Source organism: Orbicella faveolata, unplaced genomic scaffold (genome assembly GCF_042242905.1).
Source record: "Orbicella faveolata isolate gen_17 unplaced genomic scaffold, um_ofav_v1 contig_35, whole genome shotgun sequence".
Classification (NCBI taxonomy): domain Eukaryota; kingdom Metazoa; phylum Cnidaria; class Anthozoa; order Scleractinia; family Merulinidae; genus Orbicella; species Orbicella faveolata.
In genome coordinates, this window is record NW_028301564.1 from 11,872,647 (window position 1) to 11,888,687 (window position 16,041).

Consider the following 16,041-nt stretch of genomic DNA (forward strand, 5'->3'; position numbering starts at 1 on the left):
TGCTTTCTGAGAAATCGCTGAAGGTCAAGGAGATATGTTGATTACAAAAACAATTCCAAGAAAATACCTCAGTTGTTTTCATGTAATACGTAAATCTTACAGTTAAAAATACAAAAGTTTACACTAAGCTTTTGGCAAAGATATATGTGAGTCTACGAGATCTACTTTTGGCCCGTATTTTAATCACAAGATAGGACACAGTTTCGGCAAACAAAATAAGGTGTTTAATGAAGGGAAATTTCCCCTCCTCCAAAAAAAAAAAAAAACCGCCTATGTTGTTTATATATTAACAGGAAAGCATTTCTCGGAACCGTCTTGCAAACAAAATAGGGTGTAATTGTTAAAGGAGATCGGTTCAGCGAAGGGAAATGTACCCCCTTCGATCAGCTTTAGGCAAATATATGTGAGCCTACGAGCTCTACCTTTGGTTATCTTAATCATATATGTATCATAGGATACAATCTCGACCGGCAAACAAACTGATAAGGTGTTTAAGGGTCGGGTGTTGAAGGGAAATGTCCCTTCGTCGTGGAATCGTCTTGTAAACAACATAGGGTGTAATTGTTTAAGGGGATCGGTTCAGCCAAGGGAAATGTCCCCTCCTGCGATCAGCCGAACATTTTGCTTATGTCGTGCAAATGACAAAAGGGAAAAAATATTTCTCGAAATCACGGAGTCTTCTTTCTTTAAATACAAACTACGCAGAAGAAATAACTATCGCTTTTTCATGTGAGCTTCTAGAACATTTCGCTGTCGTCGTACAACATGGCTCGAAGAAAGGTAAGGTCAGTTTGTCATCAAAAGCTCTGTTCAAGATTTCATCTGAATCACCTTGGTACAACGGGCTCAATTCCACTTCCTTGAGTGATGATCTCTTGATTTCGCAGAAACGGTTGCCTTGACAACAAGAGGAACATCATAACAAATTAGATCTTTCGACGAAACTACAGTCAATGCTTTAAAGCTCAAAGCAAATTTTTCATAATTCAGTCAGGTTCACTTTGTCGTTATTTACCTCAGTGGTACAAAACATACAACTACCTTAACTCCTAACAAGCACTTTCACTTTCATCAGTAGCACAGAAAGTCCCGAGTTAATAGCCAGGGAAAAGGCCCATCATCTTTCCATTGTTATTAACGGAAGTGATACTACTCGCTTGCTGATTGGACAGAAAGAAATTCTAAGAAAGACTTCACTGAATAAGATTACAGCACTTGTCACCAGAAGCCACAGAGTTAATAGCGAACGCTTGAGTGAAAACTAAAAGACTCAAAGGAAAATTTCAAAATGCCACGGTGGTTTCAACTGAAGATGTTTTGCCCCATAACAGGATGCCCGAATAATAGGTCAGTACAGCAGTTGTGATTGGTGTTTTGCTTTCGCTGATGAATCCAAGTACATTTAATCTTATTTCCTGAACAGTCTAGATGCTGCTAATGTATCGATCAAATAGAGACATTAACATCTCCCCCCGGGGTATACCCCAGTAGTACCCCTGGCATTTGACTAGTCGATGCGCCCCGGGGACGTGAATTTGATATCAGTGGCTGATACTGGGGGAGGGAGTTTGACACTATATGGGAGGGGTAGGGGAAGTTGTTTGATCAGGGCGAGCTCGAGGCGCTGCAGAAGACATTAATAAACACCGTTTTTCGAAGCTTGGCTGTTTGTTCAGGTTTTTTACCTTGTTCGTGTTAAAAAGAGAAAAATGTATCCTAAAAGATCCTATTCGCTTGAAAATGATTTGGGTTTGAAAATGAATTTCTAAAAATTGAAACATACTGGGTCGCAATCTTTTTTATTGTTGTCGGTGAAATATACCAAATGGACAACAGAAACCAGGCAAGGTGAGTACATTTTCTTTATTTCATTCAAAAGAAGGTAACATTATATTTCGTTGCGCGTTTTTATCCCTCGTTATTTAAACTCCAAGCAATGCCTTACAAAGCACTCAAATTCTCAACGGCCAAATGTAATTTCTGACGATCGGGGAACGAATTAGTCGGAAAGTATCATTCTGACGGCACGATGGTGACGCTCGCGGGCTGTCATGGGACGTCTAGGGACTATTTAGGCATTTGGCGGGAGATTTAGGTTATTCTAGGTTAGCCAGTCTTCGTGTTCGTCCTCTTTTTCTATTATTAAGCTTTTGTTATAACATCTTGTATGTATGATTGTAAATGTCCTGCGTTACAGTATTGTACCCTTTCCTCGGGGTCTCGTGCTTAGATGAGGAATACGTTTCCACCTATTTTTTTGGCCACATCTAAAGGGTGGTTTCTTAGTGGTTTTATTATTATTATTTCATCATGACAAGAACTGAACTCCGTGAAAAGGCACAGATATTTCAACAGATTTATAATTTTTTTTTTTGAACAGATTTATAATGTCAAATTTGTACAGGAGTGAAATATTCTTCCTAAAAGAGTCGGAACTATTAAAACATTCCCGGCTTAGTCGAACAGAATTTATAGGTCACAAACTGTTAGCAACTTGATAAACTTCCAGTTGAGATGCGAGTCAAATAAAAACATTTGTATGACAAGCATAATTATAATAGTTCTAACTGTAAGTGCTAAGAAAGTTGCTCTTCTGTACCAAACTGCAGCAAACTTGCTAAAAGATACAGTTTCCCATTCCTACGAGTTGCAATAATCAGCAATAATCAGCATCTTCATCGACCGAGTTTATATTAGGTGAGAATGATTGAAGTTGTCCGGATACCAGACAATGACCAGAGTCGATCGAGTAAATGAACCCCTTCGGTTACCTGCAGCACGTAAGAATTTTCGAAAGACCAGGAATTGAAATCCCTGAAGCTTAATTAACCACGATCGGCAACAAACATTCTGCTGGATTCCGTGTATTCTCGTCTCGAGGCCGCGCTCCTTTTGGTCAGCACCAAGAATCACGACCTCTGGATAGGTCCAGTGAGATTCCGGTTCTGAATGGCTTTGTAAACACACTAGAATGAGACCGAAACCAATCAGATTTGTCAGACTTGACTCTGAGCATGAGCAGAGTGACGGGAAGTCCGTGAATCGCGGACTTCCGGTGTTGGACCATGCCAGAGGTCGCGATTCTTGGTGCTGACCAAAAGGAGCGCGGCCTCTGGGGACGATAAAGCCGGATTCGGTTGCTGATCCGAGCGCATGCGCATTCTGTTATTGTCTATACTTCGGGCCAACCTTGTCCCCAGGGCCTTCTCCACTTTTCAAAATGGCGGGCGGGAGAATAACCTTGGTAAGGCTGAACTGTCACCCTTGCTGATTGGCCCATTCATACGAACAGGCTGATTGGTTTAAATACATCCTAACGAAATATTGCGAACGTGGCCAGTGTTTATACGTATGGGAGGTTGTATAGGCCCTTTGCACAATCCGGTCACATGGTACAAAATCACACATGCTGGGACGCAACAGGGGGACTTCCAAAACAAAGGCAGGTCAAGGTGGACTGGTACGAGTTACTTTGTTTTGGAAGTCCCACTGTACAATTTGCGTGCCAGCATGTGTGATTTTGCGCCATATAACCGGATCGTGCAAAGGGCCCATTGCAATTCAGTTCAAGCGATGTTGAATCAGACTGCTGTTAACGATTCGAAAGGTGAATCTTTTCCGTTAGATTTTAATTTGCAAGATGTAACCCATACCATAGAAGTAGCGATAAGCCTGGGAAAATATAAATAATGGACATTCAAGCTTTTATTGAAGTACACATCTGCCGACAGCTGGCTAGCTGCAGCTCGCCACAAGCGGTCTTATGTGCTGTTTTTTTTTGTTCTATATTCATGTGCTATTAGATTTTCTGCGAACGGAAACAAAGTAGAGCGGGATGAGAGAGTTAGAAGCGTTTGTTATGTTTGAATTTCAAATCTAAGAGGAGCTTTTGTTCGTTTTCTGTGACTCTTGTTGTTTCTACAAAAAATCGTTTCAGTTTTCTTGTGTCCGGACACGTATTCCATCTATATTAAGATTGGGCTTATTTCAATTCTTACACTCTTTTTTCCTAATGATAATATTGTTTTTGCGGCCGAGGCTGAATATTTTTATATTTCTGCCAGTTTTAGGTTGAAAATGTCCTTGTGAATATTCTTAGATTATAGCATATGACAGTTCTGTTGTCAAATGTATTTGGTGTCTGGATGGTGTTAAAGTAATTTTAGAGCTAGCCTGCAGCAATTTAAAAACTATTGATACAATGCAAATAACTTCTTGCAGAAATGTTGTGATGTTGATCAAACATTTGGCTAGTGCTGTTTTTGTTGTTTTGGGCTAGTTTTGTTGTTTAGAGAAGCGAAGAATTTAATACGGTTTACATTAGGATTAGAAACTTAACTGTATTGTAATTATGAATTTTAAATACACAAAATTATATTTTTTTTCAAAATCTCAGCCTCCGCCTCAGGTTTATTCTTTAAGTGTTATTAAAATTTTGCAAATTTCAAGTATCAGAGACTTTTCCCTGCCAAGTTGGAAGTTTCCTATTACGATCTACGCTCTGATTGGCTGAGTCAATACGATCTGCAAAACCTGCCATCAAGTTGTCAAAACATGTAATAGGTTAAATAGGGGGCGGCAATAAAAAATATGGGCAATCCGGGCAGGCGGTTCCTCGCGGCTTCGCCGCTCGTTTTCACGGCTTAGCAGCTTTATGCGCTCGCGCTCAAATTGCGTAAAAAAATTGCTTAAACCGCCGAGCTACGCAGGCTATTCGCAAACACACTGAATAGATCTACGTCAATGAAAAATTCCAAAGTAAAATATAAATACTTGCACAAAGTCTTGGATGTTTTTAACTTCAAGCAAGATTTCAAAAGATGGCTTAAAGTGTTTTACACGGATATTTCTAGCTGTGTTACAAACAACGGTTTTGCATCCCCTTTTTTTTAACCTTAAACGCGGAGTAAGACAAGGCTGTCCTTTATCAGGACTCCTGTTCGTTCTAGGAATAGAACTGCTTAATCTTGCAATTCAAATGAATAGCAACATCAAGGGAATAAAGGTCGGAGAAGAGGAAATAAAAAATACCTTATATGCAAATGACACTACTCTTCTTCTCAGAGATCTAGATTCAGTGTAGACGTTACTTGAGACAGAAAATTTCAGAGGCTGCTCAGGCTTAGAATTGAATAAATGTAAAACAGAGGCCATGTGGCTGGGCCGCTGGGCAACAAGGAAAGACACATTATTTGAGTTTCGCTGGTCAGAAAATTCTGTTTATGCTTTAGGTATCCACTTCTCCAACCATAGAAGCAAATGTGAAAGTCTTAATTTTGATAACGAACTAGAAGATTTGGAAAAAATCCTTAACTCCTGGGAAAGGAGGAAACTGACTCTGCTTGGGAAAATCAACATTGTCAAGTCACTTGGGTTGTCTAAACTAATATACAATGCTTCAGTTTTATCATTACCTGAAAATTTCAGCAAAAGGGTTGATAAAACCATATTGGATTTTATATGGGAGAACAAACCACATAAAATTAAAACAAACATTAATTGGAGACAAGAATGTGGGTGGATTAAAAATGAGTGAGTTTGAGTCGATGAATAAAGCCTTGAAAGCTTCATGGGTGAGAAGATTTAATAAAGAAATGGATGCGCCGTGGTAAATCATCCCAAATTACATGACTCGACACCTAGGCGGTTTTAAGTTCTTATTATCATGCAGTTATAAAACCAAAGAACTCAATTCAAACAACATTCCTTGTTTCTATTCAGAAATTTTAAATTGTTGGGAAATGATAAAAAAAATCAAAGTTGAAATAAATCAAGAAAAAACAGATCCATACGATGCAGTAATACGGAACAACCATGAAATAAAAATCGCAACTAGGCCAATATTTTATGAGTCATGGCACAAGGCGGGTGTTACAAAAGTTAAACACCTCTTAAACCCTAATGGCGGAAAATTCCTGACGTATCAAGAATTTGTTAACCTTTTCAAAATTAAATCTAGTTTCACTGTTTACTATGGCCTGCTCAGTGCAATTAAAAATAAATGGAAAATTTCGCCTACTGGTAGACAGAGGCAAACACGGAAACAGAATTGGTACGACAAAGAAGAAAATCTTTCCAACGCTGCTCTGCACAAAATAATTGTTGAGAAAAAATTTCAACTACCTACCAATGAAAATCGAATTATTAGTTACGGAGTGGAGCCTTCTGAAATCCAAAAATTATATAAATGGCCTTTTTCTGTTACGGAAAATACAAAGTTAATAATGTTTCAATTCAAGATAAACCACAATATCATCTACACTAAAGACAAACTTAAAAGAGCCAACATTATAGCTGATGATATACGCTATCTATGTAAAAGTGAACAGCATACAATCCAGCATATGTTTTTAAAGTGTTCCAATGTAGCTTTATTTTGGAATGAATTTTTTGACTGGTGGTCGCAAGTCACCGGTGAAAACATTCAGTTACCAGACTCAACAATTTTATAGGGACCTTCAAACCCAATCAAGCACCATCAACCCTTAAGCTTGGCTTTGTTGGTGGCAAAATACTTCATTTATAAATGTAACCTAAATGAGCAATCTTTACTCTTCTCGCTGTTTAAGAAACAACTTCGAGAAAACATAATGACTGAAAGGTACATTGCAATAAAAAAGAAAAAGCCAAGCTCTTTAATGAGAAATGGAAGTGCCTTATATTAAAAGATTTTGTTCCAGAAATTTTGCCACCACCAACGTCTCAACAGAACAAATTAATTTACTTACTTTGTGTCAATGTCATGGTTTTCAAATTTCTAATCAGTAGCGCCTTGCATTAATTTATTTCTATATGTATTGTAGTTCTCAAAGTGCCGTAGTTTTCCTCTTGTATGTACTCTATGTTTTATTGTACTGTGTTTTCTTCATGAATAAATAAATAAATAAATAAATAAATAAATAAATAATATATATATAAAAAAGTAAAATATAAACCCACTTTGTAATTGGCGTAGACTGTGAGCAGTCTTCTATTGGTCGGTCTACCAAGTTATGATGCACATCTGTCGACAATAACCTTCATAAGTGACATGCAGCGTACGCTAAAACTCTGTTGTAATGTTTGTCTCCTACGGTGCGACCCCTACGGTTCGTGACACTTGCCGCTCTTTTCTGAATTTCGATCTTGCTACTTTTTTATTAGTTTTATGCTTTTCACTTGTTTTTGAAGGACTGTGGTAATGGAAGGACTTTAAAGTAGAGTTAAAGGCGTTTGACCGAGCCGTATGAACATTCTTGAGAGGTCATCAGCTGCAATCTGTCGAACCATTCATCACAACTTATTACTAGATATAGCTTCGATAGATTCGCGTAAAAAATTGGGCATGGGAGTGTCATATTCAAAACAGGGCGGAGGTGTCATTGATGCGACCTGTCAAAGAAGCATCCAAATCGTTGTATGAAACCAGTGCAGTCTCTCTTTTCGCTCGTCTTCGGACGCCCGCGCTACTAGCGGCTCGCGGCATCGCCGCTCACACGTCACGCTCGCAGACACGATCGCACGCTTACTTGTTTTTCGTTCTTCCCCACGGATTTTCGAGGAAAAGAAAGACTGCTCGCAGTCTATAATAGACATCGTACTTGCCGTCGTCGTCGTATATGCGCAAGTTCCCTATTTAGTCCTCGTTGATATTCGTTTTTCGATTTCAGCTTCTTTTATCACTATTGTTACATGTAAAGCACTAAAAGACAATGGTTCTTCATTAGTACTACGACAGTATATATAGTATTTCGCATGTAGTAAGAGGTGATTAGTTAACTTACATGAGGCGGTCGTTATCAATGATATCATATAAGATTTTAACGGTTGACAATTCTAGCTTTATTGCTGTATGAGTCTCATACCAATCAAGGAAGATTTCCCAGAACTCCGATACCACCGGACATGAAACTAGCGTATGCCTTGGATCTTGTTTTGTTTTTGAGCATAAATACTACTCTTTTATGAGAGAATGCTACAATACTGATTCGAGTTTAAGGATTTGCAGAATAATAAAATGCCATGCACAAATAAAACGATTATATGGAATAACAAAGATATTAATATTGATAACAAGACGATTTTTCCGTACTTGCTTTGATAAAGGAGCTTATGCCTCAAGGACGTTCGCGCGAAAATTTTCCAGTAGATAGATTTTTTTAAAATTTTTACTGCAGTCAGACATTGAGTTACTTGTGTCAGAAATGCAAACCAAAAATTTGGGGTCACCGACTTCGCTTCAGAAATAAAGCGTGTGGAAAACTACCCCGATTTTGAAAAATTGGCGCACGTAATTCAGCATGGTCTACAGGGGTTTAAAGTTAAAAGTATCGAAGGTGAGTCAACGGAGACAAACAGTCTTAGTCATGAGGCCCTGTTAGAGGGGTTCAGTTATACCTTAGCCCAGAAATTCCTGGGGCAGTTATCCCTTATCCCTAAAATTCCCGAGATTGTTATCCCCAAATTAATTATCTTTGGAATTTGACAATAGGTGGCAATTTTAAAGTGTAAAGCGACCCGTTTCTTAATAGATTACCTAATACTGCATAATTATACAAAAACTCTATAGTTTTATATGACGTTATCTTAAAATATTCTCCTCTCTGGTCAGCGGCTGACCGAATAAAAGAGCTTGGGAGCAAATCTTGGACATCTGACCCATCTTGCTTAAATTTGAACTAATAAATGACCCGTTACTGTTCATAACCGGTCGCCGGTGATACAAATCCTCAGCAAAAGTGACCAAACGTGTGACAATTGAGAAATCAGAGCCATTTTTTGTTATCCCTAAAACTCAGTCTCAGTTATCCCTTATCCTTATAATTATTTAGTCAGTTATCCCTTATCCCTAAAATTATTTTGCCAGTTATCCCTTATACCTAAAACCCCAAACAGGGCCTCAGTCGTAGTTTGTAGAACAGGGTCTGTTGAGTAAATAATTCCAAATGTTACCAACGTTTCAGACGTTTTCACAAAACTTAACCCTTCAAGAGGCATTCGAAACCGCCGCACAGATAAACGCATTTTGCAAAAACTCCAAACTTCTAATCGATAGATTTTCTTCATTTTTTCGCTAAACGTAGAAATTCAGTAGAGAAAATGATCCATCAAAAGAAAAATAGGGGTCACCGAACGTCCTCAATTATGAAGAATTTAACCTCCGGTACCACAATTTTTTGACCTATTATGGAGTAATAAACGCTATTCCACAAGAATATAAAAAGGCAATAAGGCGAACTGGTGTACAGCAAGACCTTACAAAACCATGGCAGAACTTGAAAGTGCCACGAATTAAAAGTTTCGTGAAGTACATATTTGAAGAACCCACCACAAAACAACGCCTTACTGCCACTGGGTTAACACCGGACCAAATAAGCAAATACTTCAACCTAGCCTTCTCCATCACTATAGAAACAAAGTAAACTATGTTTCAGTACAAAATTTAACATGTTATAGTTTTTACTAAAAGCAAATTATTTGAAGCCAAACTTGCGAGCAGCGATCTTTGTTATTTATGCTCAGTGGACAAGAAATGATATTGTTCAAAACACAAATTCTCATTGGGAGCATACCGATATTTTTAATTGAAAAGCTGGTTCAAAGATGGAATTCTGTCTTTTCAAGACATTCTCAGTGAGAATGGAAGGGTACTTGTCCTTCCAAGAATTTGACGTCCAAAATATAGTAGGACTTCTTAAACTACCAACAAGTAATTTCTGCAATTTCGAAACACTTCCTCGATAGGGCAAAAAAAGTCCAGTCACGCGGTAAACATTTTCTCATGGATAAATCAATTTTTCAGGTTCCCTTCAATATTTTGCGGAAATGAAAAACTTATTTACTAAGCCTATTTCAGTAGTAAATGGGAACAAGAAATCTCATTAGTGATACCTATTAGAAAAACTATCGTAAGCAACTTAAATTTGTATGCAGAGAGAAGAAACTTAAAAAATTCAACTACAAACTTACAAATAGGATACGTATCTCCAATCAAAGGCTCCTTCGAGCTACCTCATGGTATGTGGTAATTATTCTATGAAGTGCTGTCCTTTGCACCTTTTGGAACTAAGAAGTGTTGCATTTGTAAGGTGTTAAGTTGAAAAGTGCATCATGTTAATAAGCAGCCATTAGTTGAGCATGTTTATAGAAATAAGGTCTTCATCTAATATATATAACGTTTTGACAGGAAACACTGGCAATCCTTTTAGTGTCTTTTTCTCAGTCTGGATTATGAACATCAGCAGTGCAAATATTGTTTTGACAATTTGTGAAGATTTCATTAGTTTGCACATCAGCACTGGATGTGTTAGGGTTTTGAACAAACTCACCCCACTCTTCATGGGTTGCGAAGTTATGCCATCTACCCATGCATTTTGTACTTTTATGCCTTCAGTTTTAAATAATTCACTAGTGTCTACAAGATATTTGGCTGCATCCAATACTTTCTTAGGTCTGACAATCTGAAACTGATAGTGATGCTTGTAACCAAGTCGCCTTTTAAGTTTTATTGGAATGGTCTGTGATTTGCTTCTCGGCCTTGGGAGACAATGAACAGTCGAATTTACATCACTTGGCACATTGACAATGTTTCCATGAATAGACAATTGACCACCCCTAGATAGTTCACGGATTTGCATAAAAGGTATACGAGGTGATATTAGTCGCTCCTCTAGTGATGTGAAATTCAATACATTAGGCTTATAAGCAAAACCCATCTTATTGGCTTTCGAACAGATGGGTAACCTGCCTTGTTTTAGACCTTTTTTATTGCAAGTTAGACAATTGCTTTTTCAGACTCTTTTTAGACTTTTTTTTATTGCAAGTCAGACAGATCCATTTAGTGTCATTGACACTTTTAAAACCAGTAAAACAGGACTCAACAATGTCTAGTGAACATGCCCTATATTTGTTTGGATCACATTTCACTACAGAGCACTTGAACCACAATTGGTCACAACAAGTGCATACATATTCTGGGCCACAAGCAATGTTTTTGTAAAACAAATTTATCATAGAAATTGCATCGTACTTGTTTTCTTGTGGCTGCAACTCATGACTGCTACATGTTAGTGGCGATACACCTGCCAGAACCTCAGCCTTTTGTCTTTTTCTTACCGACTGTTTGGTTATTTGCCTTATGTGCTGCGGGTTGTCTGATTTTCGTTTTCTGAAGGAGCGGTGCTCAATTTCTCTGACATGTTCTGGGTTCAATTTTGTTCTTTTAGCAGCCTGGTGTTTCTTGTTCCTATATGTTTTGCTATTAATGTTGCAGCCTTGTACTCCATTCTGATTCTCATTTATTCTAAAGTTATCATCAGCTATTCTGTCTTTCATGTATTCTCTCATGTATTTTCTTCTGTAAGATTTACGTTTTTCACTGTTATCAACTGGTTTGTTTTCATTTGCATTTCTTTGTTTGTTTGCTGTTGTCTCTTATCTCCATTGTTCTGTTTTCTACTATGGAAACATAATGAAATTCAGCTAGGTGTCCAATGTAAATGTTTAGGGCATTTGTAACATTCACTGGTTGAACAACAGTAACTGGAGAAAAAGTTGGATTTGATTCAGCAATATCAATTGATAAATTAAGACAATTGGCAACAGCTTGAATTATGATAGCAGCAGCCCATGTTCCTTGACATGACATTCTTTCCAAATAACCTTGCCAAGAATGCTCAGTTTGATTCTCTATAAAATTGTTCAGGGTGATTCACTAAATACTGAATGCCAACACTGCGCACATAGAAATGACTATTAGGATTTCCATAGAGTTGATGTGATACAGCCCTAAAAAAGCAATCACCACCTCCTTCAACATCAAGTGCAGTTCTGCCTAACTGAGACAATCTCAATTCTAATAAACAGACAGAATTTGTGGGTGATATAAAAGGTACTGATATGCAATACTCATTTGCAGGACCAGGACTGGATTCCATATCTCCACTCAATGATATGATTCTGCTCAAAAATGATACGTTTTCATTCGGAGCTGCCTTAACTTTCTGAAAATATTACATTCAGCTATCATACAAAACAAAGGCAAGTTTTTATGTTTTGGAGTCCTTGTTCGAAAAATACACAAACTTAAACTTTGTCTAATGAAATACTTCTTCGAGAAGATCATGAATTTTAAACCTCTATATCACTGTGCTGCACAAAACTATTGCAGGCACTCTCATCAACCATGAATTCCTTGCACATCTTCTGCAGTTCGTTATTGTTAGAAGAAGTTAGTTTTCCAGAGGCAAGCAATCGCTTCACTTGTACGCTCGGAAGAATTCGAAGAAGCCTGTCGATTTGATCAAGCTTGATCACTAGTGGTATGAATGCATCCGCGCGATGATGCCTACAGCGTCAGTTTATAAATCATGTCCAGGTGTGTCCTAAAGTTGACCTGACACTCATTTTGTACTGAAAATTTCTGTACACTTATAGAGACAATCCCTCTGTTGTTTACTTCTTATAATGAAACACCCCCTTCTTGAGAACCTGGATCCTCCCGTGATGTGTTAATTAAAAATAAGCTGAAATGCCATGTAACCAGATGGGTAAATTGCACATGGCTTTGGTACTAATTACTCTTAGATCTTTGTTATATTTTTGATGACATAAATTTCGTTTTATTCATATTAAATCAGTTCCAGAGAGAAATGAATATCATTGTTGGTGAGACATAAGTGGTATTCGAATCTTTAAGTCAGCTTGCCCATAAGAAAAGTAGATTCCGCCACTCCTGCTATTCAAAAAAGAAGTTTACATGTTACACCCCCCCTCCCCCCCTTATGGTATGAGTTTACATAGCGACCCCACCCCGTCTGGTTTTACAGCTCCCCTCCTGATAATTATTGCACAGTCTCTTACTGCATGCTATTCGCAAAATATTACCTTTAGCACCATAAACTTGACCAAAACGGATATCAATCTTAATCGATGATTTTTGAGGAAACTTAGTTTTAAATAACTTTCATTCGATTCCGGCATGGATTACGTTCAACAAACAGAAGACACAACTTCGTGTTGACCGAAATGTCGTTTATGTTGTGGAAATGAAAAAAAAAATTTTACCACCTAAAAATATTCAGGAAAATTTCTCGGCAGCAAAATTTCCTTGCGTGGGAAAATTTGCGAGTGCGTGAAAAAGAGAAAACATATTTTTAAGTATTTAAAGTTGTCAGGTTTCCTTGCTTGCGGGGGCCCTTATGCAGGCCCACATTAGTTGCATAAATACGTCGAAAGTGAGTAAGCTTGCTATACAACAAACTGAATTAACAATGGAGATTAAGATTGCCGAACACAATTTTCGCGCGCGTTCTTGCTAATGCGATTCAGCGCGCGCACAAGACTCACAAAGAGGAAACATGGCATCGTTACAGCGATCTTTTTTTACAATAACTATCTAATTTCTCGCACGCTGATTGGCTTATTTTTATCATCAATAAGAGTACAGACGCGGATAAAATTTTAATTTATGCGAAATCAACTTTCAGCTGTCAAACTGTCAACTTTTTAACCAATGAGATTTTATTGAATTTTTTAAGTAGCCAATAAAAAAGCCAGAAAAGCTATTGAAGTTTTGATCTGAATAAAATTCACTTATCCTTGTTTACGGCAAGTTTACGGCGTCTTTTCCCCTCATTTATTCCCCGCATTCGACCATTTTGGGGTCTTGTTATTGTAAAAAAACAAATCGACGTCAGTTTTTTTGTGCGTCTGTCCTCCTATTGATGATAAATTTCGTCATAACATTGTCAAAGTTTATTGCGGAACCACTTGGACAATGTTATGACGCAATTTATCATCAATAAGAGGACAGACACTTAAAAAATTGACGTCAGTTTGTTAAATTTGCTCATTGGCCGAACTATCTGTGCTAATTTTCTTCATAATTGAATACAGCGTAATTATGGTTGGCTTTTATTAGAAATGTATGTTAGAAAACGTAACGATGCAAAGAACCCCGCAATTCAGACATCTTTTCTTGTTACCGAGAGAACCCAGTTCAAGGCAGCGCATTCGTAGTAAGTAAAAAAATCGCGATTAAATCGGAATAGCTTTCTCGCAGATACGCTTATTTCCGCATAAAATTTACGTCATCATTTTACGTGATATCATTGGCTTAGAAAATGTCCTATTTTCGTTCAGCCAATCACAATCCAGAATTACGATGTGTTACATTTTTTGCACTGGTGTTACAGTTGAACTGCACTGCTCTCAGCCAATCAGAATCGAGTAATTTTTTCATGTATGTTACTATACATTTAACAGAGGAAATTCTAGATATTCCAGATAACCCTCTACAAGGGGCAATTAAATCTCTCTCTTTTAAAACATTATTAAAATAGTGTTAACATGTGAGCATCGTTACAAGCTTGTTCGATTGAATTGGGCAATCGAACCAAATCGAACACCGAACTTTGTGTCAGTTCGATTTCCGAACCAATCGAACCCAACCGAACTCAATCCATTAGATTGTGTTCGATTGGGTTCGGCAGCTGAACTTAATCGAGCACAATCCAATGGATTGCGTTCGGTAAGTAAATTTGCTTGAACAAAGATTATGTTATTTGGTCTCGAAAACACGAAAATCACGAAAAACACGAGTTATACTGAAATAACTCGAGCCTCGAAAAACTTGTTATAGATTTTCAACTCCAGTTTTACCAAAAGTCAAGAGTCCAGAAATCAAATGTTCGATTTAGTTCGATTGTCCAATTATTTTTGTGTGAGTTCGATTTGGTTCAATTGCCGAACTCAATCGAACTCAATCCGTGGATTGAGTTCGATTTAGTTCGATTGAAGTACAGTTCGATTGGGTTCAATTGACTATGCTGGGAACATTCCAAATCAAAGGTCAAAATGATCTGAATGTTTTACTGAAACAGATTTGATCCTTTCCTGCTTTTTTGTCTTTTGTTTTTAGTATTGGAGCTATCTTTAACTGGGTTTGCGCCAAAGACAAGACTACTATGTTCATTAGCGAAGAGGGACGACTCCGCTGCAACTCAACGTATGACCAGCATAACGACTTAATCATGAACTGGAAGTTTGACTGTGGAGATCGTACGGGACCTCATCGAAGCACTCATTTTCTATCAGCTGATTATGAAGGCTTCAACCACGCGTTAGCGACGGCAATGTTGCAGTCCGAATATTCCAGCGTTGAATGGGCCATGACGCTGATGGCAAATTTGAAAAAGCAGTACAACAGAAATTAAACATCCTCGAGACTGGGAGTGTAGTTTTCGCATTCCTTTGGTACAAACACTTATACATTGTGAGAACATACATCCACCATCATTGCATAAATAGTATGGTTTATTTGGGCTGTTTCAGGTAGAACATCTTGTTTTGCAGTTTGTCACAATGTCCTTTTATTGATAGTAGAACTTCTCTCGGTAGAGTGCGAATAAAACATGAAGAAAGCTTTGGAATACAAATCGATATCTGCTCTGAATACACCGCATCGTTGATTTGAGTTTTAAATAGACGGTTTTCACGAAAATATAGCTATAGCAATCTCTATCTCATAGCTTAAAACATAAATAAATTAAGTAATATATAGATTTAGCCAAGCCTGAAAGCGGAGCTCGTCAGTTATTTTTTGGAATGTTGTTACTGATGAAAATAATCCAACATGTACATGTATGTGAAGTAAACTGCGAGCGATTTTATAGTTTCAGCCCGAACTAGGATTACATCAGCAGATCGAGGTGTAAGATGGTGTGATGAGGAAAATAGAGCCATGATTTCAAGCATTTCAGGGGAGCCACCAAAAATGTTGATCACATAACAGAACTGTCTCCTGTACTTTTTGGTGGCATTTCCTGTTCTTTCTTATTGAGAAAGAACAGGAAATGGAAGACATTGTTATTAGTCATTATATTCTTTCTTAGTTAACATGGGAACTCCCGCACAAAAGAAGTTTACACATTTTTGTTGTTGTTCATTTTTGTTGTTGTTGTGGGGTATGACTGAAATGCAGTGGTTGCAATATACTCAGTCCCCAAATTTCTACCAAATGAAATCTCACAAAAATACCAAAGTAGTATACACTAGTAAAAA

The 16,041-nt window shown here is 37.7% G+C and overlaps 1 protein-coding gene across 1 annotated transcript; it reads left to right on the forward strand.

Moving 5' to 3' along the window:
* Nucleotides 1-1,186: 1,186 nt before the first annotated feature.
* Nucleotides 1,187-15,416, forward strand: LOC110057560 (uncharacterized). Its single transcript, XM_089273936.1, has 2 exons — nucleotides 1,187-1,347; nucleotides 14,900-15,416. The coding sequence occupies exons 1-2, from the start codon at nucleotides 1,289-1,291 to the stop codon at nucleotides 15,192-15,194; spliced, it is 354 nt and encodes a 117-aa protein (XP_089130062.1). The 5' UTR covers nucleotides 1,187-1,288; the 3' UTR covers nucleotides 15,195-15,416.
* The last annotated feature ends 625 nt before the right edge of the window (nucleotides 15,417-16,041 follow it).

Coding starts and splice junctions, on each gene's coding strand:
- LOC110057560 (XM_089273936.1), top strand. CDS start 1,289: ATGCCACGGTGGTTTCAACTGAAGATGTTTTGCCCCATAACAGGATGC. Junction 1,348..14,899: donor ACAGGATGCCCGAATAATAG/GTCAGTACAGCA, acceptor TTTTGTTTTTAG/TATTGGAGCTATCTTTAACT.